The sequence below is a fragment of the Trichoderma camerunense genome (genome assembly GCF_050948025.1).
Source record: "Trichoderma camerunense strain CBS 138272 chromosome Unknown V8C40scaffold_5, whole genome shotgun sequence".
Lineage (NCBI taxonomy): Eukaryota > Fungi > Ascomycota > Sordariomycetes > Hypocreales > Hypocreaceae > Trichoderma > Trichoderma camerunense.
The window spans coordinates 876220-900203 of NW_028145365.1; the positions used below are offsets into that span (position 1 = coordinate 876220).

A 23984-nucleotide genomic window follows, 5' to 3' on the forward strand; every position below is an offset into this window, starting at 1 on the left:
CAAGCAAGTCAGTTGGTAGTACCAAGGACGTTCCACTACCCAGCAGGCAATAAAACGTGCATCAATAGAGCGTGGCAAGCATCCATCTTGTTTCACGCCACCGGGTGCTATAGTGTTTGCTAATATTCCGTAGAGGGATAGGTGCTACTCGGTGGGTAACACCACCACAAGCGAAGGGAGAGATGAAAAGGAAACAAACGTTGAGAAAAGAATAAGAAGAAGAAGAAGTTAAAAAGAACATTGATTGGTATTGGGGGTCATCGGATACGGCAGCTAGCGGGGTTTGCATTTGATGACAGTTGAGGAGTGTTTTCTCTTCCAATCCAAACCCATTTTGGTGGTTTGGGGCGCTGCTTTGGCTGAACCTTTTATGCAGCCAAATATTGACACCAAGGCTATGCCGGAGCCTTGTCACCACCATGATTGAAGCTGTCCAAGCTTGTTTGAATCGAATCTGGATACCTTACCTTCTTCTAGCCAGGAATTACTAGAGTCACAAGACGTTATAGAAGAATATCGGCGTGTAGATGAAACATCCGCTTTGAGCCGATCATAGCCTGAGCCATGGCCAGTACTTACCGATGCTGCTCAGCTTCTCTCGTCCTCCCGCGGTCCGTGATGGCTTTGTAGCCTCCGCTAACACGATTCAGTCCCCACCAGAGTCTTGCAGTGATCCATCCAATTCTCTTTCTGCTAGCAAGCATTCAATATTCTTCTCCGCATGTGCCGCCATCAGTCTGAGTGCATCCCGGACTAACACTTGTTCCGCCAGTGCCGGTGCGGCGGGTGGGACCGGGATTGCGGGACTGCCTGTTGCCTCTTTCTCTCGGCTTCTATGGCCGACGGTCGCAGCACAGAGCGGTTTTTCCAAGGCTAGAAGAAAAAAAAAAATTCGCTTCTCTCCACCATTTCCCTCTCCAGCTTCTGTCCATTCTTCTCCATATCTAGACACCTCTTCCCAGATCGCGTGTCTCTTTTCCCTCTTTTCCTCTTCTTCCCTGTTTATCCATTGTATACCCTCAATTCCATTCGACATGTTGGCTGCGCGATTCTCCAGAGCTGTAAGTCACCCAATGCCGAGGAATCTGCGTCGTCATGAATGCATGCTAACGTGCCTCCGAATAGCTTCCCCGAGCTACTCCCATTGCCGCTCGCTCGGCGGCCTTTGCCAGAACACCTCTCGTCTCAAAGTTTGCTCGCTATGAGTCAACAGCTGCTGAGGGCGATGGCAAGGTCCAGGGTGCCGTCATTGGTATCGACCTGGGAACCACCAACTCTGCCGTCGCCATCATGGAGGGCAAGACACCCCGCATCATTGAAAACTCAGAAGGTTAGTAGCCCTTCCCACTGCCTCCTCGCATCCATCGTCCAATTTTGCTTACACGATTCCGTCCAGGTGCCCGTACCACCCCTTCAGTAGTTGCCTTTGCCGAGGATGGCGAGCGACTGGTTGGTGTTGCTGCCAAGCGACAGGCCGTGGTCAACCCAGAGAACACCCTCTTCGCCACCAAGCGATTGATCGGTCGCAAGTTTAGCGACGCTGAGGTCCAGCGTGACATCAAGGAGGTCCCCTACAAGATCGTCCAGCACTCCAATGGTGATGCCTGGGTCTCTGCTCGTGACCAGAAGTACTCTCCCTCCCAGATTGGTGGCTTCGTCCTCAACAAGATGAAGGAGACCGCCGAGGCCTACCTGTCTAAGCCCGTCAAGAACGCCGTTGTTACCGTTCCCGCTTACTTCAACGATGCTCAGCGTCAGAGCACCAAGGACGCCGGTCAGATTGCCGGTCTCAACGTCCTCCGTGTCGTCAACGAGCCTACCGCTGCCGCCCTGGCCTACGGTCTTGAGAAGGAGGCCGACCGCGTTGTCGCCGTCTACGATCTTGGTGGTGGTACTTTCGATATCTCCATCCTGGAGATCCAGAACGGTGTCTTCGAGGTCAAGTCCACCAACGGTGACACCCACCTTGGTGGTGAGGATTTCGATATCCACCTGGTCCGCCACATGGTTGGCGAGTTCAAGAAGACCTCTGGTCTCGATCTTTCTGGCGATCGCATGGCTATCCAGCGTATCCGTGAGGCTGCTGAGAAGGCCAAGATTGAGCTTTCTTCCTCTCTCCAGACCGACATCAACCTGCCCTTCATCACTGCCGATGCTTCCGGCCCCAAGCACATCAACCTGAAGCTCACTCGCTCTCAGCTTGAGAAGATGGTTGAGCCTCTCATCAACCGAACCATCGAGCCCGTCCGCAAGGCCCTCAAGGATGCTGGTCTCCAGGCCAAGGACATCCAGGAGGTCATCCTGGTCGGTGGTATGACTCGTATGCCCAAGGTTGCCGAGTCTGTCAAGTCCATCTTCGGACGCGACCCCGCCAAGTCCGTCAACCCTGACGAGGCTGTCGCCATGGGTGCTGCTATCCAGGGTGCTGTTCTCTCTGGTGAGGTCAAGGATCTCCTTCTCCTCGACGTCACCCCCCTGTCTCTCGGTATCGAGACCCTGGGCGGTGTCTTCACCCGTCTGATCAACCGAAACACCACCATCCCCACCAAGAAGTCCCAGGTCTTCTCCACAGCCGCCGACTCCCAGACTGCCGTCGAGATCAAGGTCTTCCAGGGTGAGCGTGAGCTCGTCCGTGACAACAAGCTGCTCGGAAACTTCCAGCTTGTTGGCATCCCCCCTGCTCGCCGTGGTGTCCCTCAGATCGAGGTCACCTTCGACATTGACGCCGATTCCATCGTCCACGTCCACGCCAAGGACAAGTCCACCAACATGGACCAGTCCATTACCATTGCTTCCGGATCTGGTCTCTCTGACAACGAGATCCAGCAGATGGTTGAGGACTCCGAGAAGTACGCCGAGTCTGACAAGGAGCGCAAGTCTGCCATCGAGTCCAGCAACCGCGCCGACAGCGTCCTGAACGACACTGAGCGTGCCCTCGACGAGTACGCCGACAAGCTCGACAAGGCTGAGGCCGACGGTCTCCGTGAGAAGATTGCCTCTCTCCGCGAGTACGTCTCCAAGATCCAGTCTGGCGACAGCACTGCCACCGCCGCCGAGATCAAGGAGAAGACCGATGAGCTCCAGGTCGCTTCCCTGAACCTCTTCGACAAGATGCACAAGGCCCGCAGCGAGAACGCCGAGCAGTCCTCCTCCAGCGAGCAGTCTACCGAGGGCGAGAAGAAGGATGAGAACAAGCCTTAAGGTGGTCTTGGAGAGAGAAAGCGAAGAGCAAAGCGAACAAAAATTTCATTGAAAAAAAATTCTCAAAAAACCACTTGTATCAAAACCACATTTACTGTTCGATTATTCCAAAGAAGCGTGGGGCGTGGCATAGATCCCTCTTCTTTCTGTATTTATGATGTACTCATATCCCGCCTAAGCTGCTATGCAATTGCCTATTTTTTACCAATGTCGTTAATACCTATGGCTGGCGGAACAGGCGTTGGAGCATCAAAAAATTTCTCCAGGGAGATGTTTTTTCTTCCTTGATTCTATTTTCTTTTCTTGGTTTATGAATGATTGATTGGACGGTCGCAAAGGGATCAAAATGCGCCTTGGGGGTATGGACAAAGGGACAAACGAAAAAAAAAGAGAAAAGAGACCTTTGGTAGTTAGATGATAATGATTTTCTCCCCTCTTAAATTTTTTTCATTTGAAAATCTCCAATACCCTGATTCCTTATCATAAGTGTGATTCTATTGCCATGTCTGTCTGTGGATTCTTTGGTATATGTAAGTGTTATTACTGTGTGATGCTTCTATTCTAAGCCATCCACCCCCAGGATGTATTCAACATGTTGATCCCATGCCAATGGATTGAACCTTTATATACATTATCATGTCGTTGCGTGGCCATTTCCACATCATTCGCCGGTGAATTGCTATGTGTTCCTGCTGGAAGTAAAGGCTGCTGCATATCGTCGATGCGACTCTCGTCTCGGATGTTGATCGCTTTCTGAAGATGTTCGGCGGGCCGCACAAAAAGATTCTTTGGAAAAGAGGATTGATCTAGAACCATCTCTTGCGCCGGTACGGAGGCATCGTCTCGGTGTAGGAGGTGCGTATTTTGGTTGTGCCTCGTGGCGGTGCAGAAGACGAAGAGTATCAGGCAAACGATGATTGATATGCAGAGGAAGATGGCTAGGGCTGGGGGCACGACATTTCCGTTATGGATGGGTTTGGGTGAGGGAGGATGATCGAACGGCGATCGGTAGCCTGGAGCCATCAGTGCTGGTTAAGAAGATGGGATGAGGAGAAAAGCGGCATGTATGAGATCACGACTAGATTTAATTAAAGCTACTTCTTAAGACGAGAATACGACAGAATGGCCATCACGAGTGGGAAGGGATTTTCACTTTCCGCGTGCTTCTCGTGTTTGCTGTGGGTGCAAAAGGGTTGATTGCCTCATTCTCCCTGAATTACGAGTTTCATTCCAGAGGCGGACCTGTGCTCTCGTCAACGTGACTACCCGCGTCGTACATCATCAATTTGCAGGGCAAAGGCAAACCATTTGTGAGACAGTCCCCCCTCAGCCATAATATTTGCACTGCTAGCTAAACAAATGGTCACCGGACTGCATGTCACCAAGCGTGAAGGAACAGGAGAGAGGTGCTGTCATAAAGAAGAACCGGGAATCATTAGAAAGAGTATTTTGTTGCTTGAGATTTTAGTGCAAGATACAACACGTGTGCACCGGCATCATCACCTCCCAAAGCCAAACCAGCCTCTCTTGGTCGTCTGAGCAGGCTGCTCGGGTTCCTGGGTGCCTTCGACGGCTTGCCCACCCACGGCCACCTGGGGCTCCTTTCCTGGATAGTGGATATAGTTCCATGCAACGTCGAGGAAAATGGGCTTGATAGGGACCACCTCTTCTCTGGGAGGGAATTCGACAATGTGTTCGAGATCAGCCCCACCGACGGGGTATTCGTACAGCTTCTCGACAAGGGGAACGTTGCTTTCGTACTCATCGACCTTGGTTGTCTTCTTCCGCAGGTTGTCGACGTGGACAATGGCGCGGTGGCGCTGCAGCTCGCCATCAATCACCTGTTCCAAGAACTTGACGGAAGCAGGGGAGATGTCAAGGCTCAAAGGAGCCTCATCGGAAACGGGCTCTGCGTTTGGAAGCTTGGCCACAGCTTTTAAGCTGAACCCGAGAGCGCTATTGATGAGGGCCAGGGCGTTTGCGGAGTTGCCAATAATGGCATGTGACCGAGCAACTGCGAGGTGCCTGCGTATCCTCGTTAGCTATTGAGCCTAAACCTTCACAAACCTCTTCCTCTGCAAGATAATGGGCCGAGGGCCGTAGAATGCGGTACTTACTTGAGAGCGATAAAGTAGTTCTCGTAAGCCTCGACGCGGGTAGCAAGTTCCTCGTCGGCGGCGACTCCAGGGAGCTCTCGGATAGACTCCAAGTTCTGAAGAATTCCATCGTACAGAGCAGCCTTTTCCTTGAGCTTGGCCAGTTTCTTTCCAGTTGGCAATTCCCTCTCTTTCTTTGCCTCTGCAGACGCTGCGTCCTTCTTTTTACCCCTCCTTCGCAATTCATACTCTTCTGTGGCACCGTCGTGGGGACCTGTAAGAACCCGGTTCCGGCCAATTCTCCAGCTTATCATCTCGTAGTTGACTGCTGTGCGGGTAATCTGCAGCCGTTGCATTCTAGGATCGCTTTGGCCAACGCCGTCTCCTTTGAGTTCGTCAATGGCCTGCTTAGTGGCATCGACCGCATCTTGAGTAGATATTAAGATTTCATCATAAGCGGCAGCTACCTCGTGGAGCCCCTTGTCCTGGGACTTGGCAACTGTCTGCGAAAGCCTCTCTTTGGCCTCACTGACAATTGACCAGTATGTGGCTATTTGAGCATCCTCAATCTGGACCTGGTGGGATCGCCAAGTCAGCGTCTGGGGGGCAGTTTCGCTACCCGCAATGCCGTCCTTGGACTCTGGGTTTGCCTCGGCCAGAAGAGTGGCATCAATTCGGTTGATTTCTTGAACCAGAGCGTCGTCTGATCGTGGGAAGGCATTCTTAGCCAGGGTAGCAACTGAGACCGTTCGGGGAGTCTTGAGCTGGTAAGCAGCAAACCGGATCGACGGCTCGACCGTCTCGGAGAGCAAGTCTTTGAAGATGTCGCTCTTGCTAGCGGTAGCCAATGCGTTGTAGATGATGTAGGTTGTTGCGTAGCTCCGCAGACAAGGCTCCCAGCTTTGCTTTTCGAATTGCATAGCACCGCGGATGAGCGATGCATATGCCCGAGCCTCGAGAACATCGGTCGTAGTGGCGCCGGTGACGTCGGTCTGCGATAGGATGCTGACGAAGTGTTCAGCGCTTCGAGCGGCTTTCTCGAGCCGTGAGACAATGTGAGACCGGGCGCGACCAGCAACTCCCTTCTGATCGTTTGCATGCCCAGCCTTGATGCTCATTGCCTGGGCCCAGGCGCGTTCACTGGTAAGGAGGAGTAGATGGACATGTCTGGGAGGAGGCGCAAAAGGCTCAAGTTAGCTCAATTGCTGCTTCTTTGGCGGCGGGACACGTTGACCCCATGGAGAAGGGAGGCAGAGAGGGCGGATGATATCATACTCATTGTTTCCCTGGACGTCTTCGGCTGTCACTTGTTCCGGCTTGCGAAACTTGCCTCGATTCTTAGTCACGATGCCCAGCTTCTTGCGCGAGTTGAGCAGGCGCTTGGACAGCTGGCCATGATAGGTGGAGAAGTCGCCATAGAGCAGAGCTTGGTCTCGGCCCCGGACGACGAAGCTGGTGATGTCCATTGTCATTTCACTGGACTTGCTGGAGTCAATGACAATGATGCTCGGTCTCCAATTTGTGCTCTGCAGTGGCCAGGCTGTTCAGCGACCAGCTAGTGGTTCTTGAGCTGGGATTGGCGGGGATGGCGGGGCACCTTTTTTTTCTTTTTGACTAGAGGCACGAAATATTGCTGGCAAGGCTGGAGGGCTAAAATCCGGGTGGGATGTTAGCTTACATAATATTTCGAGCAGTATAAGGTTTGAGCTTTAGTTTGGTTAGCGGTATCTCTGTATAGAGAGTACTCGATGCCCAGGCAGTTGCATCGCTTCTTCATCCGTATCGGTACAAACGGCATATCCAAAGCTGGATGAAGAAATCATGATATTGAGGCGCCACCTTAACCGATTAGTACAGATGAGTGCGCGATTTGAGAACCCGTGCGCAACAGCATCCTTCATGCCCTTTCAGCGACTTCACGATGGCTCGAATAGACGGACAATCAGTACATCTACTACATAGTAGAATCTTACTACATAGTAGGATCTTACTACATAATAGATGGATCTCATCAGACAGCAAACAACTGCAATGAGACATGAGCGGAGTAGACTGCACATCATTGCCGTTTATCATGTTTAGGTGGAGCCGGGAATGAAACAGCTCTAAGCTGCTGCTGTTAGGTCAGAATACGACTACGTGCTGCTGAGAATATAGCTCCTGACGCTCAGTTAGTTGTGCTGTTGATGACATGTGCAATTTTCACAAGCTGCCAATAAGTGCACGACTCATTGGTGTACGCGGACGAGGCACACGTGGGTGAGACATCTTCTAAGACATCAAATCCACTCGAGTCGATGCTGTGGGATTAGCCATCATTAGCACCTGTAGTAGTCGCCCGATGGTTATCGGTGTCTCCCGTTGCACTGGAGGGTTCGATCGATTGCGCAGTAGCATTCTGTCTAGATCGGGCTCACTGACAACAAAGCAAAGACGCCTCATCTTGACAGGTGTATGACAACCGAGACTCATCGATATCGATCAAGACACACTACTCCATGATGCATGTGACGACTCTGGCCACGACTGTCTCGCACGCTGATATCGATTCTACGCTGGTAGCCGTGAATTGTGCTTGGTGTGAAGGACGAGTACTATATCAATATCAGTTCTCATTCGAAGCACTAGCGCTTCCTCCCCGTGTAAACACGGCTCAAGAGCTTCATCCTGCCGGGGTATCTGCAGCTCCATCGCCTTCAGCTCGGATGGTCCGAAGCTAACAGCCTTGTGATGGCCCATGTTGCAGCGGCCTTTGCTTGCTTTGATGCCGGTAGAAGACGCGGTTGGCCTGAGTCACGGTTCTATTGGCCACGTCGTGTCTAGCAAGCTTTCTCTCTCACGCTCAATGCAACCAGAATCAGCTCATGATAACGCGTCACTGTCTCTGTTCCCCTCTCTTCCTCTCCCTCTCGTTCTTGGCTCTGGCCATACTACTAGTTCCAGCACCTTGCAGTTGTGGCGCATACAAAGCAAGGAAAGTGAGTGCAACACGTATCGCGTACAGTACTTACAAATTAGTACAAAGTACGGAGTATTAGGCCAGGTAGTCGGTCTGCGTGTCTTATCCCTCATGCTCACGAGCGATGGCAATTGGCAGCAGCATCGGTGGTGGGTGTGGCCGTCATTGTTTGGCGCCAAAGACCGGTTGCGACTTCGTGTCAGCCATGCATATATGCGGGCACTGCTGGGAGGATCTGGGTTGATTCGGCGAGACGAAAAACGACGGCCAAAACTGACATGATACGGCCCAATGCGCTTGGGTCGGCAATCGTCTGCTCGGGGATTTTGGAGCGCATTCAGGGATCACGGACAACAGCCAGCAGGGTGGTGGGTGACGCCATGCATTTGGGTGCTGGGCTTCTTGGTCACGTGGCCCAATATGTCCAGGGTTGGCCCCTCCAGAGGCCCCAGAGCCCCGGAGCTCCAGCGCTCCAGATAACCCCCCAGGCCGTCTTTCAGGCCATCTCCAGGACTTCTGGCAGCGTTCTGGCGGGCTGTTGCGGATGGAGTCGGTGGCAGAGCAATGCGGGCGAGATGCGCCACATACTGAAACGGGGCCTTCGGACTGGGCCAGCGCTTGACGATCCCTGTCGATGCAAATGTTGTGCGTGCAGCTGACCTTCTTTTTGGCTCGTTGCAGTAGCCGCAAGCGGTTTTTGCGTGCATCTGGCGGTGGTGTGGCACCAGTCGGTACATCCAAGTGATAAATTGATCTAAAAGCTTGATTGAGGCGCGATGGATGGGAATTGTTAGGAGAAGAATCCTTACATCGGCAGCAGCTGAGTGCCGGATACGAGTACTGTTACATGTATCAAAGGGTACATACATTGCCGGGATGGAACGTTTCAAGGTTTGGAAAATCCAAAGAATGCATGTACCGCGATTGGTGACGAGGCTCAGCTGCAAGGGAGGCGGCTCCTCCGAAGAGTTCAGGTTGCGTGTAATACCGATGCCGAGAATTGATTGCCTTGTTTTTTGACAAACTTTTTTTTTCCCTCTCCGTCTCTCCAATCACATGCAGTTTCTTCACCTGGAACGAGTCGCAGCGAAGCATCAAGGATCAATGCTAGAACGATATCAACGATGGGTACAAGGAAACCAGCTGCCCATGTGACCAAATGCTGTCAGTAAAGGTTTGGAGAGATCCATCTCCAGCTTGTACCTCCCGATGCCCATCCATGTATCTCCCAGTACTGCAGAGCCACTTCTGGGCCATCTCGCGCCCCGCCGTCCCAGCTATCGCGCACCGCTCCAGCCACTCAGCATCCGCCAATACATGCCTAGCACCTGGTACCCGTACTTGTACATGTACTTCCCTCTGCGCTTGGCCCGCTATCCCGCTATAATCTATCCCACTAATTCCCACTACCGCTGTGACCTGCCTGGCGACTCAACATGATTCTGTCAAGGTCTGCTGCATATGTAGAGACTCACTCACACATCTCCAGTCTCCAATGACATTCGCCAGACCGGCCTCTTTTTCTTTCCGGTTGCCCTCCTACTATTAGCCCGCGGCCTCTTCATTTGCTCCTCCACCTTGGCTCTGTCTCTGCCGTTGTCTCAGGCCGCCTTAAAAAAAAAGAAACAGAAAAAAAAAAGCGCGTTGCTGCTCCGAGACAATACAAGACAACCATCTGCATCAGTGTCGACGAAACCTGGATTGCGGCCTCCTCACGGCCGCTTTTGCGCTTGCCAGCTGGAGCCTCGTGCTCTATACATCGATATCTTGGCATCTTAGCACCGCTGATTTTTCTCTCCTTTTTCCTTTTCTCTCTCCGGAATCTCACACTATCTCATGCTCTCCTCACCCTGATTTGCCTCCCGCCTTTTTCTCGCCCCATAAGGAAGGCAGTCTTTTCAGTCGCATATTCTCCCCCTTTCACCTTAACTTCTTCCTTACATAATTTCCTTCACATCTACCTTGCTTTTCCAGTAGCTGTTTATCTGTGGGCTACGCTTTGGCGGTATCGTCTTGACTGTTCCTCTCCTGGCGGCCTTCACATCGTGACCAAACCACGTATCTTTCCGTCTATAAAACGGCATTCGCGCTTACGAAACCACGCAGGAAGAGAGAGAGAGAAGCACATGAATTAATATAACATAGCCTGTCCGCCCCCATCCGACATTACCCTTGCATGAGCCTGTGTGATGACGAGTTAAGCTTCGTCACACATGCGGTAAAACGCCTCCTCTCTCTCTTTCTATCTCTTCCCGACTCCCACCTTTGCTCTGAAGGCTTCCTTTGTGTAGCCCTGAGCGCCACCTAATATATTGCCGATGGATACAAACAGTAAGTTCTCTAACCTCTTTCTGTATATTTTCTCCTCTTCGCCTTCTATCCTGAATCTCGAATCTGTCACTCTCCCCAGCGTACGATGATTTAACGCTGCCATGGGAATGCTTGTTTAGACTTCCATCCGCCTTCTTGCTCGCCACATCCTTTGGCTTCAAGAAAAGAAACGTTGCTGAGCAGTGCTGATTCGTTGTTAGGTGGGCCTTGGCAGCCTCCAAGTGCTGACCCGAATATCCCATGGACCTCAGCTACGCACTCTCTGCCAAAGCGACCATATCACGAATACAGTGATTCGAATATCCAAGATAATGGGCTGGGCCAGCCCATAATTACATGGCAGCAAATGCCCCAAGTAAGACAAGATACAGACACCACTTCTTTCACCGCACTGCTCAACAGCCCTCTTGACTCATCCGCCACGGGCTCGCCAATTACAGAACTGCCAGTGGCAGCGACAGGCCTGCCAGTTAGTCAAACTGTGGGACGAAATGATACTCAGTTTCAAGGCTTGCAGCGCCAGAGAGTGGATAGAGATGTCGTCCCACACCGAGACGGCCATTATCCCCAGTTGAAACCTCAGTTGCAGCCTCGTATCCAACCTCTTGATGTTCTCGCACCTCCTCCTGTTGATGTTGACGATGACAGCGACCCGCCGACCCCCAAACGTCGGCGACGTTCACCCTCATCATATCGACCTACTCCTTTTATAAGGGAGGTCCAAGCTGACTGGAAGAAACAAGCCGAGCGTGCGGCTGCAGCAGAGGCGGCAGCGGCGGCTAATCCAGGATCGTCCACCGTTGACTTGACAGATGGTATGAGTGACTTCCCATGTCCCTGATAACCTTGTCGTTATTCACTTTTGCTTACTAACCGCGCAGTCAACGATGATGCTGCCCCGGAACAGCCCCTGGACCCCAAGGATGAAGAGGTTTGCTATGGTATGATTAAAACTCGCGCAAACTGCACTCGAGCTCCTTCGCCCAAGCCGGGCGTACAGAGTATGTGGGGTCCCAACTATCAACCTAGCATCAAGGTTATCCTCAGGAGGATGGCTGATGACAGCAACTCTCTTCGCGTTCCCGTTTGCGACCACACCAGACAAATCATCGGGATGGTCGATTATTCCGCTAGCAAGGCTTTGGCGCCTCTGCTGGACTTTAACATTCGCGTTAGGACCGACTGCCGTATCCCGCCGCAGCCTATGGGGCCCGGCGAAGTACCTGGCCAGGCTGTATCACGCTCCTATATCCTCGATATTGTCTTGTACGGGCCTTTGAAATACGCCAGGAATGTTGGGACCCTTCTGGAGCGGTCTGGCATTCCGCTTCAACAACCTTATATCATCCAAAGAGGCATCAGGCTCTGCAATCCTCACACCGCGGACTACTTGCGTTCCCTTAAAAAGTCGTCCTCCGGGATATATGGAAATCGCCCTTCGGAGCCTTCTCGTGTTACAAGCTTCACCCCGAGAACCGTTGAGGAAGTTCGCTCAGAGGTCATGGGTGTGTTTGATTCTCTTACTAGGAGTGACGAACTACCCACTGAGGACCCCCCAGCATGCATCACAACTCCCCTACTTACTCATCAGAAACAGGGGCTCTACTTCATGATGGCGAGAGAGCAACCTCGCGAGCTGCAGCTGGATGAGACGGGCATGGTTTCTTTCTGGCAGACCAAGCTCGCCCCAACTGGGCAACCGATCTTTCATAACGTCATCACCGACGAGAGCCAGGCTACCGTCCCTGCCGATACCCGCGGCGGTATACTGGCTGATATGATGGGTCTTGGAAAAACACTCAGCATACTGTCCCTCATAGCAAGCACCATGGACGAAGCACAGGAGTTCAAACAGCTTGCCCCTGAGCAGCCATCCGCCCCGGAAACCAGGCAGACAAGGACCGAAATGGATCCCATACAAGCGCCGCTGGGTTTGACGCCCGTGTCCCGAAATACTAAATCGACCTTGATCATATGCCCTCTCAGTACAATTACTAATTGGGAGGAACAAATTAAGCAGCACATAGCTCCCGGCAAGCTCTCTTATCACATCTACCACGGACCCAACCGGATCAAAGATTTGGCGCGACTGGCACAATTTGATATTGTGATTACAACTTACGGATCTGTTTCCAATGAGCTCAGCTCTCGACGAAAGGCCAAGACTGGCAGCTTTCCCCTTGAAGAGCTTGGATGGTTCCGCATCGTTTTAGATGAGGCACACATGATTCGCGAGCAAACCACGATGCAGTTCAAGGCCATAGTTCGCCTTCAAGCCCAACGACGATGGGCTGTAACTGGAACCCCTGTCCAAAACAGATTGGATGACTTCGCAGCCCTCTTGTCTTTCCTTCGTTTGGAGCCTTTCCACCATAGAGCGAAGTTCCTTCGGCACATTGTGGAGCCGTTCAAGGCCTGCGACCCCGACATTGTGCCAAAGCTCCGCATCCTTGTTGACACCATTACCCTTCGACGACTTAAAGACAAGATTGACCTGCCCCCCCGAGAAGATCTCATTGTCAAACTTGACTTCAGCACAGAGGAGCGCGGCATATACGATCTCTTTGCCCGGAACGCACAAGACCGAGTCAGAGTCTTAGCCGGTAACCCTACCTCCGTGGCTCTTGGAGGAAACACCTACATCCATATCCTCAAAGCCATTCTCCGCCTCCGCCTGCTCTGCGCACATGGCAAAGACTTGCTCAACGACGAGGACTTGGCAGCCCTGCGAGGCATGTCGGCGGAGATGGCAATCGATATCGACGATGATGACGAGAATGGAGGCGGCTCGATACTGTCTCATCAAAAAGCACACGAAATGTTTACGTTAATGCAAGATACGAACAATGATACGTGCATAGAATGCAACAAGAAGATCTCTTCCCAGGAACAAAACCCAATAGATGCCGAAAAGGAGGACGATACGCTAGGATACATGACCTCTTGCTTTCATGTAGTCTGCCGATCATGCATAAGAGTCTTCAAGCAACGAGCCAAAGCTGCTCTGCCGCCCGGCCAGGTTGCAGGCCCCTGTATTGTTTGCAATGCCCATGTACGATTCGGTTTCGTCAACATATGCCGCTCGGATGCAGACGGCGAACACGATGGCATTCTCAAATCAAAATCGAAACAAGCCGGAAAAGATCTCGACAATTATAGCGGCCCTCATACCAAGACCAAAGCCCTACTTGAGGATCTCCTTAAATCTAAAGCCGCCAGCGACGCCAATCCTCAAGAACTACCCTTCAAATCTGTTGTATTTTCAGGGTGGACATCGCACTTGGACCTCATTGAGCTGGCGCTCAAGGAAGCCGAGATTAAATTCACGAGATTGGATGGCAGCATGACACGACAGGCACGCACAGCAGCCATGGATAATTTCCGCGAAGATCGCAGCATTCACGTCATTCTTGTTTCAATCACGGCCGGTGGGCTGGGCCTCAACCTAACTGCCGGCAACAACGTGTACGTGATGGAACCGCAGTACAACCCGGCGGCCGAAGCTCAAGCGGTCGATCGTGTGCACCGCCTGGGACAGAAACGCCCCGTGCGAACGATTCGATACATTATGCGCAATAGTTTTGAAGAGAAGATGCTCGAATTGCAAGAAAAGAAGAAGAAGTTAGCGAGCCTCAGCATGGATGGCCAAAATAAGGCGCTGGACAAGGCGGAGGCTGCGAGACAGAAACTCATGGATCTCCGCAGCCTTTTCAAATAATGACTGCTTGCTACGAAAGGCTGTAAAAGCAGCCCGCTCAACGAAGTTACGAATTTAATACTGGAATTTTTCTGCTTTCCCCCTTTCATTCTTATACTATTCTTATACACGAATCGTTGGGCATTTTCACTTTTATCTTCACTTTAGTTTCTGATTTTCATCTCATCATCGCCACCGAACTCAACCCCTAGGTGTTCGATACGAAGAGGAACCATCTTCACAGCACATGTGCTGCGACACATTATTTTATGCTTATTTTCTATCTTTTCTCCTATCATTATCAGCATCTAACCCAACACGGGGAGAAATGGGACGACTCTGCAAAGTTCGGGAGGAAAGTTTCTTTTTATATCGCTATATATCACTTGCATCTCATCTCGGGTATGGCAACATCTCTGGTACCGCGGCACACTGTGGCATTTATACTACTGAAGCTCTCACGAGCCACTCTCGATCTTAGCGGCGCCCGGGATCTGGTGGCATTTTGCTTCTCTATTTCCTTTTTTCCTTTGGCATGGGCGGAACGTGTGTGCATGGGCAGGGCGGCTAGAATTTGATAGCGCTTGGGAGGACTATTATATATCGGTTGATATATTGCTCAAAAAATACGAACGTTTGTTTGCGGGTATGATAACTTAGAGATGCCTTTCCGTGACCTTTTCCCCTTGTCCCATCTTTGCTTCATCCAGTCGTGATATGACCACTAGAGGCCAGATGATGATGATAATACCGAAGTCCCCTTGTTAATTACGTTCAAATCAATGTAGCCAGCCACTCTTTACTCTCCTGACTCTTTGACATGTCCAACGCCGCTGCACCCAAAAGATCAAACAAAGGTTTAACATGCTCTGACAAGTTCATAAAGCGGTCATTAAGAGACGAAAAAAATGATATCCCCTTGAAGAATAAATATCCTTCTCAAACGCACATCCCCCTCTAAAACATCTATGGCTGATCATCCTCCTCAGCCCCAATAGCAGCCCACTCAGTGCCTTGGTTCACAGAGCTCAGCCTGGCACAAAGACTCAGCAGCACCACCGTCTCAGTCGCAGCGTAGTGATTCAGCGAGTCGGAGAGGATCTTCATGTGGCGACCGAAGTTGCTCTCCCACTTGCGGACAATGTCGGACAAGTGATTCATGCGCGCCTCGGCGTCTTCCACAGTCGACACATCGTTCTGGCCTGATGTCGAGCGGGAGGAAGGGACCTTGGTGGCCTGGAAGCGCTGCCATTGATCGTTGGTCATGGTGTCGGGCTTGCTGCCGCTGGAGAGGTCCGGGTCGATCTTTTCAATCTCGCGAGTAACAAAATTAGTGTACTGGGAGAAGATGGCGCAGGCTTGCATAAGTTTTGAGTTGACCTAGAGGAGAAGAATAGAGTTAGAATGGATCAAGAAAGTGAGAGAGGCTGTCAACATACCTTTAGTAGCTTGCTGTTTGTAAGCATGCATTCCTTGAGGCACGTATCTAAGAAGTCTACGTGGTCCTGCATCAACTCGTCCACCGTCCGGTTGAAGCCGGATTTCTTGTCCGACATCTCGTCCTTAGCTTTCAGCCGAGACATGAACTTTGTCCAGTTTGGCTCAATCACCTCTGCCGTGCAGAAATACAGCACCTGCTGGATGTAAACGAGCATTCTCCCTCTCAATGTCCAGGTTCGCCGCTTCAAGGCCTCAAGCTCCGGGTTCGGGCCCTTGTGAGACCAGGTCACGGCTCTGGTATGTGACTGCCAAGTCGAAGACAATTGAGATTCTAGATAGCGTAAATGAAGCAGAAAACGGAAGAGCGCTTGATAACGCCAAACTGTCTTGCGGCTAATCACCAGAGAGACGGGAAATGGAACCGAATAATCCAGCTGCAGCGACGTAAAGCCCGTTGCGTTCTTATCTGGTTCAATGGGTTGCTGGTTCGTAACGGGCTGCATCACTTGGCCGGACTCTATCCCCGTGATGTTCACAACCCGCTGGAGGTTATTTATAAGGGTGATCTCATTCATCTCCACTTTGACGTCTTCTTTGAAGGGATCTAGAGAGGCCACAGTCCCAGGTTGGCGCAAGACGAGATCCAGCAGGGACTGCAGCTTGCTTGTGTTGACACTCTTGGCAGGTTTTCTCAATTCTGAGGAGCCAAGCTCCAAGAAGTATGAAAACGAGTCTGAAGGGTCCAGGAAGAAGTAGTGCTTGAGTGAGCGTAGCCTCAGCGGCAGCTCATGCGTCGTAAGAAGAAGCTGCATGAGAGACTCGTTGGCATGGGCGTAGGCATTGTTAACGTTCTCGATGAATCGCTTATCGTCGAATGAGGTTGGTAGTTCCGTCACGATTTTGCTTACATCTACTCCACCACATTCGCGAACGACGTTGAGATACTTGCCGGCCAGCAGCACTTTCTCTTTGACGCTTTCCAGCTGGGGTGGGACGTCTTGGTCCCGAATAGTGTACCTTCTCTCCCAGTATTCATCGATATAGTCCCTCTCAAGCCTCTCTCGCCCAATGCTCTTCTGTTCTCGAATCATAAACTCGGCATGAGGGTCGTGGATGCTGCCGTGGTGTAACCATTCATTCAGCATCTTCATATACGGCCGACTGGCGTCCCGCAGCAATGATGTTAACAGAGATCGGGCAGCCGGGTCACCACCCATCGATTCAAGCCTTGAGGCCAACAAGCCCAAAACACTGCCACCCTTGCAGACTTTCAAGGCTTTGGAACTTCCAGGAACAAGCTCTCCTCCCTCGGCAAGCCTCTCGAGGACTTTGTCATAATCGTCTATTTCATCATCATCTTCCTCATCACTTTCGTCATCCAACAGGGCGTTCTTCTTCAAGAGCTCTTGTGCCATTGCATAAAGATGAGACAGCATCTGACACGTAGGTAGGGTATGGATGTTGAGGATGTGGACGGTAAACGTCTCACTCGTCAGAAATTGCGTCTCAAGCTGGGCAACCATAACCAGGTAGTCCTGTAGGCATTTTCTCACTGACGCACACAGCGCATGGTTCACAGCACCAAACTCCTCACGGCTCTGCACGTCGACAAAGGCTTCCAAAGCCGAATAATAGGTCGCCATCTTCAACATGGATTTGGTCAGGTCGTGTAAGCTGGGATCAAGACCAGGCAAGATCCGAAAGGGCGGCCCGGACAGTCGGTCCCGTTCTTCGTTGGGACTATACCCTCGAGCATATCGAATGTATTGCCCTTCATACCCCATGAAAACATACAACAAGTCCTCGACAATGGCTGCCTCTTGAGCCTCCAACGTCAACTCATGTAGGGGTTTCGGCTGTGGCGCAAATGGAATCGCAAACGCAATCGGGGGAATCGAGATTCGCGAGGCCAGGGCGGCAGAGGTATGTGGCAGCAACGACGCTTCTGGGTTCCAGACGACTTTATCATGACGATTATATGTCAGCTCTCGATAAGAAACACAGACCAATCGATATGCAAGCGAGGAGAACAATATCTGTCCATGGAAGGGGGGAAAGGGAGAGGATATCGTACCTGGAGGCGTCTCTGCCCGGACCTCCCTAGGCCGCAGCTCAGTCGACGACTTTTGCCTGCGCATCTCGGCCGGCCTCATCTCTGCCTGCTGCTGCGCGCGCCGTTGCTGCTCTTGCTTGGCCGGACTGGCTGTCCGCGACGTGACTCGCTCCACATGAGCTTCGAAGCTCCGCTCTATGCCTTTGCGCTCCTCGAAGCGCCTCTCCTTGCCCAGCCTCTCTCTCGCATGGCCTGGCGAGGACCGCTTATGTGATTCGTTGCCTCCCAATTGGGCCTCTGCATTCTTCGCATCCGCCGTGCCACTTCGGGACCTTCCATTGGCTCCAGAAATCCGGGAGCGGTCGTCAGCAAAGGCGTTGGCGCGGCTTGATGCCCTCGTTCTTACGCCAGACGACATGCTCGCGAGCTACATCCGAAGCTGTAGAAAAGGTGGTAACCCGTCGCTTTGCGCCAGCCTGAAAGAAACGCCCCGTCACCCTCGTATTATCATGGAGATTGCGTTTTCGATTTGTTCCGTTGCTTCTTTTTTTCCGCTGTGAGGGCTGTGGTGATGGTAACGAACTTTTGCCGGTGCTGGGTATAAGTGTAGTGTGGTTCTTGACGGCCTGCATGCGCAAGTCACAAGGCAAGCTCTACCAGCTAATACGGTGTACCTGCTCTATTGATTCAACGGGTGCATGGTGGGGTGAAACACGGCCGTCAGGCGCGTCGCGGTTGCCATTCCGTTGACCGGATCAACCACACTTCCGGCAGCACAGCAGCGCAGCTGCAATCCGCCAGCCTGCCTGTGGCGCCAGATGTGGCGGTGCACCTGGGCTTCTGCTCTCTCTGCTTCCCCCACTACTACAAGGTACGTACTGCGGACCTACCTGGAGCAGGGAAGCTGGATGCGTAGGCCCAGTGTTTGCCTGATAGCATGGAAGTATAGCAGCAACCTTCGCAGCTTCATCCTTCCCTCAGCCTTTCTCGCAGCCTCACCACCACTCTCTCTCACCATTTTCTCGTTCTACCAAGGCATTCACTTGGCATCTCTAGGCCAATCCACCCACACAATCAGTCAAGATGTTTATGGCAAGATCTGAATACGGCAAGCAGCTTCCCCCTCCCCTCCCCTCCTAAGCTCTCTTCTTCTTTGTGCTGTGACAAGACAAGCATAAAACGGCCACAAGATACTCGGGCATACATGCATGTACAAATAGGCAAGCAAGAAACTCGTGCTAACTTCCAACTCGCCCACAGACCGGGGAATCAACACCTTCTCCCCCGAAGGTCGTCTCTTCCAGGTCGAATACTCGCTCGAGGCCATCAAGCTCGGCTCGACCGCCATTGGCATTGCAACCTCCGAGGGCGTCATCCTCGGCGTCGAAAAGCGAGTCACATCCTCCCTCCTCGAAACTTCCTCCGTCGAAAAGATTGTCGAGATCGACCGCCACATCGGATGCGCCATGTCCGGCCTCCAGGCCGACGCCCGGTCCATGATTGAGCACGCCCGCGTCGAGTGCCAGAGCCACGCCTTCAACTACAACGAGTCCCTCAGTGTGGAGAGCACCACCCAGGCCATTTGCGACCTTGCCTTGCGCTTCGGAGAGGGTGCTGACGGAGAGGAGACCATCATGAGCCGGCCTTTTGGTGTTGCGCTCCTCATCGCTGGCTTTGACGAGAATGGTCCTCAGCTGTTTCATGCAGAGCCCAGTGGCACTTTCTATCGATTCGACGCCAAGGCTATTGGATCTGGCTCAGAAGGAGCACAAGCAGAGCTGCAAAACGAATACCACAAGGTCAGCTTTTATTTCAGCTTTATATTCCTCCGTATAAGTAGGCAGCACCCACTGACAAGATTGGTAGTCCTTAACAATCGCCGACGCAGAGACACTGGTTCTCAAAACTCTGAAGCAAGTAATGGAGGAGAAGTTGGACTCCAAAAATGTGCAGCTGGCCAGCGTCACCAAGGACAAGGGCTTTAGAATATACACAGACGAGGAGATGGCGGCAGTCGTCGACCGGCTACCATCAAACTAATCAACCACGATACGCCTAACGAGAATAGAAAAATAACTGCATTAACTGCAATCCTCCCTTCTTCGTTCATGCAAGTGACCAAATGAGAGACTACGCGCAAGGTCGCTCAGCCAGCCCGCTAACTGCGTCAATTTCACTACCACATATAGTAGGTAGGCAAGATACATGCTAGAATACCAGATATTTCAATAGCAGAAATGAAATAAGATTGCCGCTGTTGCATTTGATTTCGTCGTTATTAAATTCCCCCGCCTGCATCCTTTTATACCTTTCACATTCCTTGACCTTTTCCCCTCAGTATCTTATTACCCTTCTCATGAACGCTGCCCAAATCCTTCACACACAAACTACCATAGATACCATGACGTCTGCCAAAATCCACTGTGAATGTGAGCTCATTTGTCTGCTTATCAATACTTGAGCCTTGTTTCTGATCTCTCCCCCTCTCCCCATCCCCCTCCGCCCCTCTTCTCATTCGTACGTTTCTTTTTATTCTTTCCCTTCCTCTGCTTTCTATTCCGCTCTCTATTTTGCGCTTGCCGTTCTATGACATGACACATTCTATATCGCTCGTTAGTTTAAATCGTCTCGAAGTTCGAGTCTCGCGAGTTCTGTTTCGATGGCTAGTATCCCGATTGCGTAATGTGTTCTTTCAGCCTTGGCCAGTACTAACCGCCGTTCTTCGCCCGATTCAGATTCGTCGATTTTCTTATCAATGCGGCGAGGATTCTTCCATATTGTAGACGGGACATTGTTGATGATTGTTGGTCGTGTATATTCCGGCCCTCCCATCGTGCTAGATTTTATCCATGCCGATTCACAGCCACAGGCAATCTGCATGGCAGACTGCCATCCAGTTAGGCGGGCAATATCATGCATTCTCTGGATGACCCATTCTCTCTGCCTGGTTTCATTATACTAAAGAACGGTTAGCATCTTTCATGGTAAGTAGATATGTATGTATTCATCAGGACGAAGCTGCGGGAATGGAAGGAGTTTGGTACGAACCTGTACACCTGCTACGAAGACGCAGAAAGAACTCTCAATGAGGGCGGCGCCAAGATATGTATTGATAACCGCGTACTCTGAGCAGTCGGCAGCAAGCCCAGAAGCAATCTGTCCGATCTTGAGAGCAAACCCCGCTGTCTTCTTAGCCATCAGCCCTGCTGCCCTCATTGCAACTGGCGGCATCGAGGGGTGGCTTCGGTAAAGGTGAATGAACCCCATATAATAGTTCATCCAGATGCCAGCGATGGAGTATGTTCGAAAGTATATCGGGTCCCCAAAAGGCGTTTTTGTCCTTCTTGGACCGTCAGGTTCATCGCCGAGGGGTTGGAATTCGGGCCCAAGGCGGCTCTTGAACACCTCAAAGGAACTGCAAATGGCATTCCATTCTTGCAGTGCAGCTTCGTAAGTGGCTTCCGGGTCAAGTTCATCCTGAGAATCACTGTGCGGCGTGCCATCCCGTGGAGGACTAAATCCCATGGGGGCTTGCACTTTCCCAAACGTCGGGAACATGCCTGGGAACATCGGCGGGGATCCATTTCCAGCATTCTCCCCCTTTGCTTCTATGGCCTTCTGTTTCCGGGATAAATCTTTCGACACAAAGTCTGAAAGGCGGCCAAGCAACAAAACCAAATGGTCATAGGTGCCATATCTAACAAGGTATCAGTTTCACCTGAACGTAAGAGGAGGGCGGATTTAAAACATACGCGGACGAATATGTTGAAAAGGGAGCCCTCGGAGGAATCTGTGTCCAATTGTCATATTCCATGCTTTTCCTGGTTAGCATACACCTTTAGCCAATCACGGGATGGGGGACATACAATAACTTGGTTCCTCCCAAAATGCTCTGATAGACATCCATTTTGCAATACCACCAGAATAGATCGCAAATAATATCGTATTTTTCAATTTCCTTATCGGTTACCGAAGAGTATTTCACGTCCGGAAGCTGCCCCTCTACGTCACCATAGGCTTCTGGAGACAAGGTAAGTCCTGTGATGACATTCAAAAAGTCATAGTCGAGAGACTGTTGAGCGCTCTGTGATGACGCTGGGTGGCAATGAGGGCCATATATATAGGAGCCTATGTGTCCTAGTTGATACCCTCGAGCATCCTGGCGTTGTCTCATGCGCTTCGCGGGGAAACAAATTCGAGTCATCTCTCCTAAAGACATCTCGCGGAATAGAATCCTGGCGCCAAACAGGTGATTGCACCACTTGGTGTGATCAGACGACCAGACCTCAAAGTAGCTGAGCAAGAGAGTGGCAGCAAGAGTTGCCGGCTGTGTCCTCTTGGAAGGTGACTTGACGCTTTTCGCTATGCGTCGTATGGCACGGTGGTAATGTCTCAAGGCTGCTGTGGGAGGGCTGTCTCGAAGCTTTGCGAGTTGGAGGCTTGCCAGTGCAAGCATTGCATGAAATAGGCCGAGATGTTGAAGCGCCAACGAGGGAATCGCATCTACTTAAGATGTCAGAAGGCTTATTGTTATGCTTTTGATACATGAGATTCCACTTACAGCTCCATAGGCTCTTTCCAGATCCAGCTGTTGCTTTCATTCTGGATCTATCTAGAGCAGAAGAAATGTCTCCTTCGAAGATTGAGATCCCGGGCCCAGTTACATTGATGAAATGCATGAAGATCGTGTTCAGGCCACTAGCCCAGAATTCAGAGGAGTAAGGGGTCTCCATGTGCGCTTGAACATCGTCGCTTTGGGCGAAGGCCGAAAAGACGCTAATATCCACGGGACTTACAGTCCAACGCTCAGGCACCAAGTTTTTTATTGGCGGCAAGTTGCCTCTCACGTCTGGCAAGTCATCGTCAGAATCAGGCAAAGAGGCTTCATCATCCAACATATCGAACTCCCAATGGTTATTCAAGGGTTGAGCAATGGTTGTCCCTGTCTGAACATTAAGGGGATGGTTGCCACCTAGATTGCCGAAATTTCCAAGCATATCCCCAGTAGAGCTGCCATCTTGGAGAGAGAAAAACTGAGCTTCGGGAGGAGGCCTAGTAAAGTAACCAGGTCCTCCGATGGCTTCTGCTGCAAGTAGGGGATTTGGAAACTGCGGATTGTAGGTAGATTGCAAAAACTGGCTAGAGCCCATACTGTAAGCCGCAGGGTCTTGTAACACTGGTCCTCGATGGAATTGCTGCGGATAAGGAGCGGAGGTAGGTTGAAATGGTAAGCCATGCTGATGTTGGTCAAAGTTCGGTGGCCTCGGCGCGATAGCCGGAAACAGTCCTCTTGAAGACTGTCGGTGTGCAGGCAAAGACTCATCAACAATATTTGAGGGACCAGAGAAGATTGCTTGGTTGAAAGGAGACGAAAAGGAGCCAAGAGGTTCTTTAAATATGACTCTTTGGCTATATCCTTCACAGTCACGTCTCGATTTGATACAGTTGTGGCAAATTGGCCTGCCTTCGTCGCATTTGATTCGTCTTCTACGACAGGCTAAAGACAAAAGATTTTGTCAGATTTAGGGGAAATGAAAAGGAGGCGGAGGCTGAAGGGGGAAAAGAAGTAGAAGATTCAAAAGCACAATGTTCAAGCGTTACTCACTGAGACAACCAGTCTTGGTTCGCTTTCTTGTGCTCGTCTTTTTACGATTCGCGTCGTCTTTCCCTCCGTCATTCTGCTGTGAAGAGCTGCCCTGGGGCTCTGTCAAGGTAGCCTTTGTGGTTGTAACAGATTGTTCCTCCATGATGCAATACTTTTCTTCGAGAGAGTTGGATACTACACAACAAGAGTCGATCAGACTTCGCGCTGTCTTTGGTGCAATGAAAAGCCAGACGCCGGTTAATGAAACCGTTTCAACAGTGCCGAAGCGAGATAAGCAGCCCCAACAGTATATGTATTTGGGCAGAAGCATATATCACCCTGGGGCACGCGGTGAGACGATTTGCCGTGAGTAAGAAGAGAGTATCAGCATGTGAGGGGACGGGACTGGGAGGACGGCGGCCTCGAAACCCGCAGGCGGTGCGGCGGAAGAGAAGGAAGATGATACCACCTGCTGCTGTGCTCAGCCACTAAGGGGGAAGAGGATGGTATTAGCACGACTGGCTGAAAGGACGAAAGCATCAAGTAGCGGCTGGACAAGAGGAGAGGGATAGCAGCAAGTGGAACATGGCCGGTGTAACTTGAGGGCGCAGCAGAGCCAGGAT

General features: G+C 51.4%; 8 protein-coding genes across 8 annotated transcripts; 3 read left to right on the plus strand and 5 right to left on the minus strand.

Annotated features, from left to right (window-relative positions):
- The first annotated feature begins 808 nt into the window (after positions 1–808).
- V8C40DRAFT_173881 (heat shock protein 70 family) lies at positions 809–3482 on the plus strand. The gene is made up of 3 exons (XM_083211644.1): positions 809–1061; positions 1126–1330; positions 1397–3482. The coding sequence occupies exons 1-3, from the start codon at positions 1035–1037 to the stop codon at positions 3199–3201; spliced, it is 2037 nt and encodes a 678-aa protein (XP_083075528.1). The 5' UTR covers positions 809–1034; the 3' UTR covers positions 3202–3482.
- Positions 3483–3730: 248 nt separating this feature from the next.
- Positions 3731–4267, minus strand: V8C40DRAFT_238943 (uncharacterized protein). Its single transcript, XM_083214550.1, has one exon. It carries the CDS (start codon positions 4222–4224, stop codon positions 3763–3765), a length of 462 nt encoding a protein of 153 aa, XP_083075529.1. The 5' UTR covers positions 4225–4267; the 3' UTR covers positions 3731–3762.
- Positions 4268–4700: 433 nt separating this feature from the next.
- On the minus strand, positions 4701–6763 carry V8C40DRAFT_273745 (signal recognition particle subunit SRP68; the record flags this gene model as incomplete). Its single annotated transcript, XM_083220523.1, has 3 exons — positions 4701–5226; positions 5319–6464; positions 6573–6763. 3 exons carry the CDS (start codon positions 6761–6763, stop codon positions 4701–4703), a joined length of 1863 nt encoding a protein of 620 aa, XP_083075530.1.
- Positions 6764–8118: 1355 nt separating this feature from the next.
- Positions 8119–9280, minus strand: V8C40DRAFT_238948 (uncharacterized protein). Its single transcript, XM_083214551.1, has one exon. It carries the CDS (start codon positions 9123–9125, stop codon positions 8601–8603), a length of 525 nt encoding a protein of 174 aa, XP_083075531.1. The 5' UTR covers positions 9126–9280; the 3' UTR covers positions 8119–8600.
- Positions 9281–10246: 966 nt separating this feature from the next.
- V8C40DRAFT_285956 (SNF2 family N-terminal domain-containing protein) lies at positions 10247–14305 on the plus strand (the record flags this gene model as incomplete). The annotated part of the gene is made up of 2 exons (XM_083222474.1): positions 10247–11402; positions 11469–14305. Exons 1-2 carry the CDS (start codon positions 10934–10936, stop codon positions 14303–14305), a joined length of 3306 nt encoding a protein of 1101 aa, XP_083075532.1. The 5' UTR covers positions 10247–10933.
- Positions 14306–14880: 575 nt separating this feature from the next.
- Positions 14881–18467, minus strand: V8C40DRAFT_238953 (gamma-tubulin-complex subunit SPC97). Its single transcript, XM_083214552.1, has 3 exons — positions 17799–18467; positions 15724–17684; positions 14881–15664 (listed from the first exon to the last, which is right to left on the minus strand). The coding sequence occupies exons 1-3, from the start codon at positions 18193–18195 to the stop codon at positions 15251–15253; spliced, it is 2772 nt and encodes a 923-aa protein (XP_083075533.1). The 5' UTR covers positions 18196–18467; the 3' UTR covers positions 14881–15250.
- A 199-nt stretch (positions 18468–18666) lies between these two features.
- Positions 18667–20033, plus strand: V8C40DRAFT_238955 (proteasome core particle subunit alpha 5). The gene is made up of 3 exons (XM_083214553.1): positions 18667–18885; positions 19038–19576; positions 19644–20033. The coding sequence occupies exons 1-3, from the start codon at positions 18861–18863 to the stop codon at positions 19815–19817; spliced, it is 738 nt and encodes a 245-aa protein (XP_083075534.1). The 5' UTR covers positions 18667–18860; the 3' UTR covers positions 19818–20033.
- Positions 20034–20294: 261 nt separating this feature from the next.
- V8C40DRAFT_173985 (Zn(II)2Cys6 transcription factor domain-containing protein) lies at positions 20295–23961 on the minus strand. The gene is made up of 7 exons (XM_083211646.1): positions 23383–23961; positions 22339–23274; positions 21644–22280; positions 21530–21592; positions 20826–21474; positions 20491–20735; positions 20295–20428 (listed from the first exon to the last, which is right to left on the minus strand). Exons 1-7 carry the CDS (start codon positions 23690–23692, stop codon positions 20362–20364), a joined length of 2907 nt encoding a protein of 968 aa, XP_083075535.1. The 5' UTR covers positions 23693–23961; the 3' UTR covers positions 20295–20361.
- Between the last annotated feature and the right edge of the window lie 23 nt (positions 23962–23984).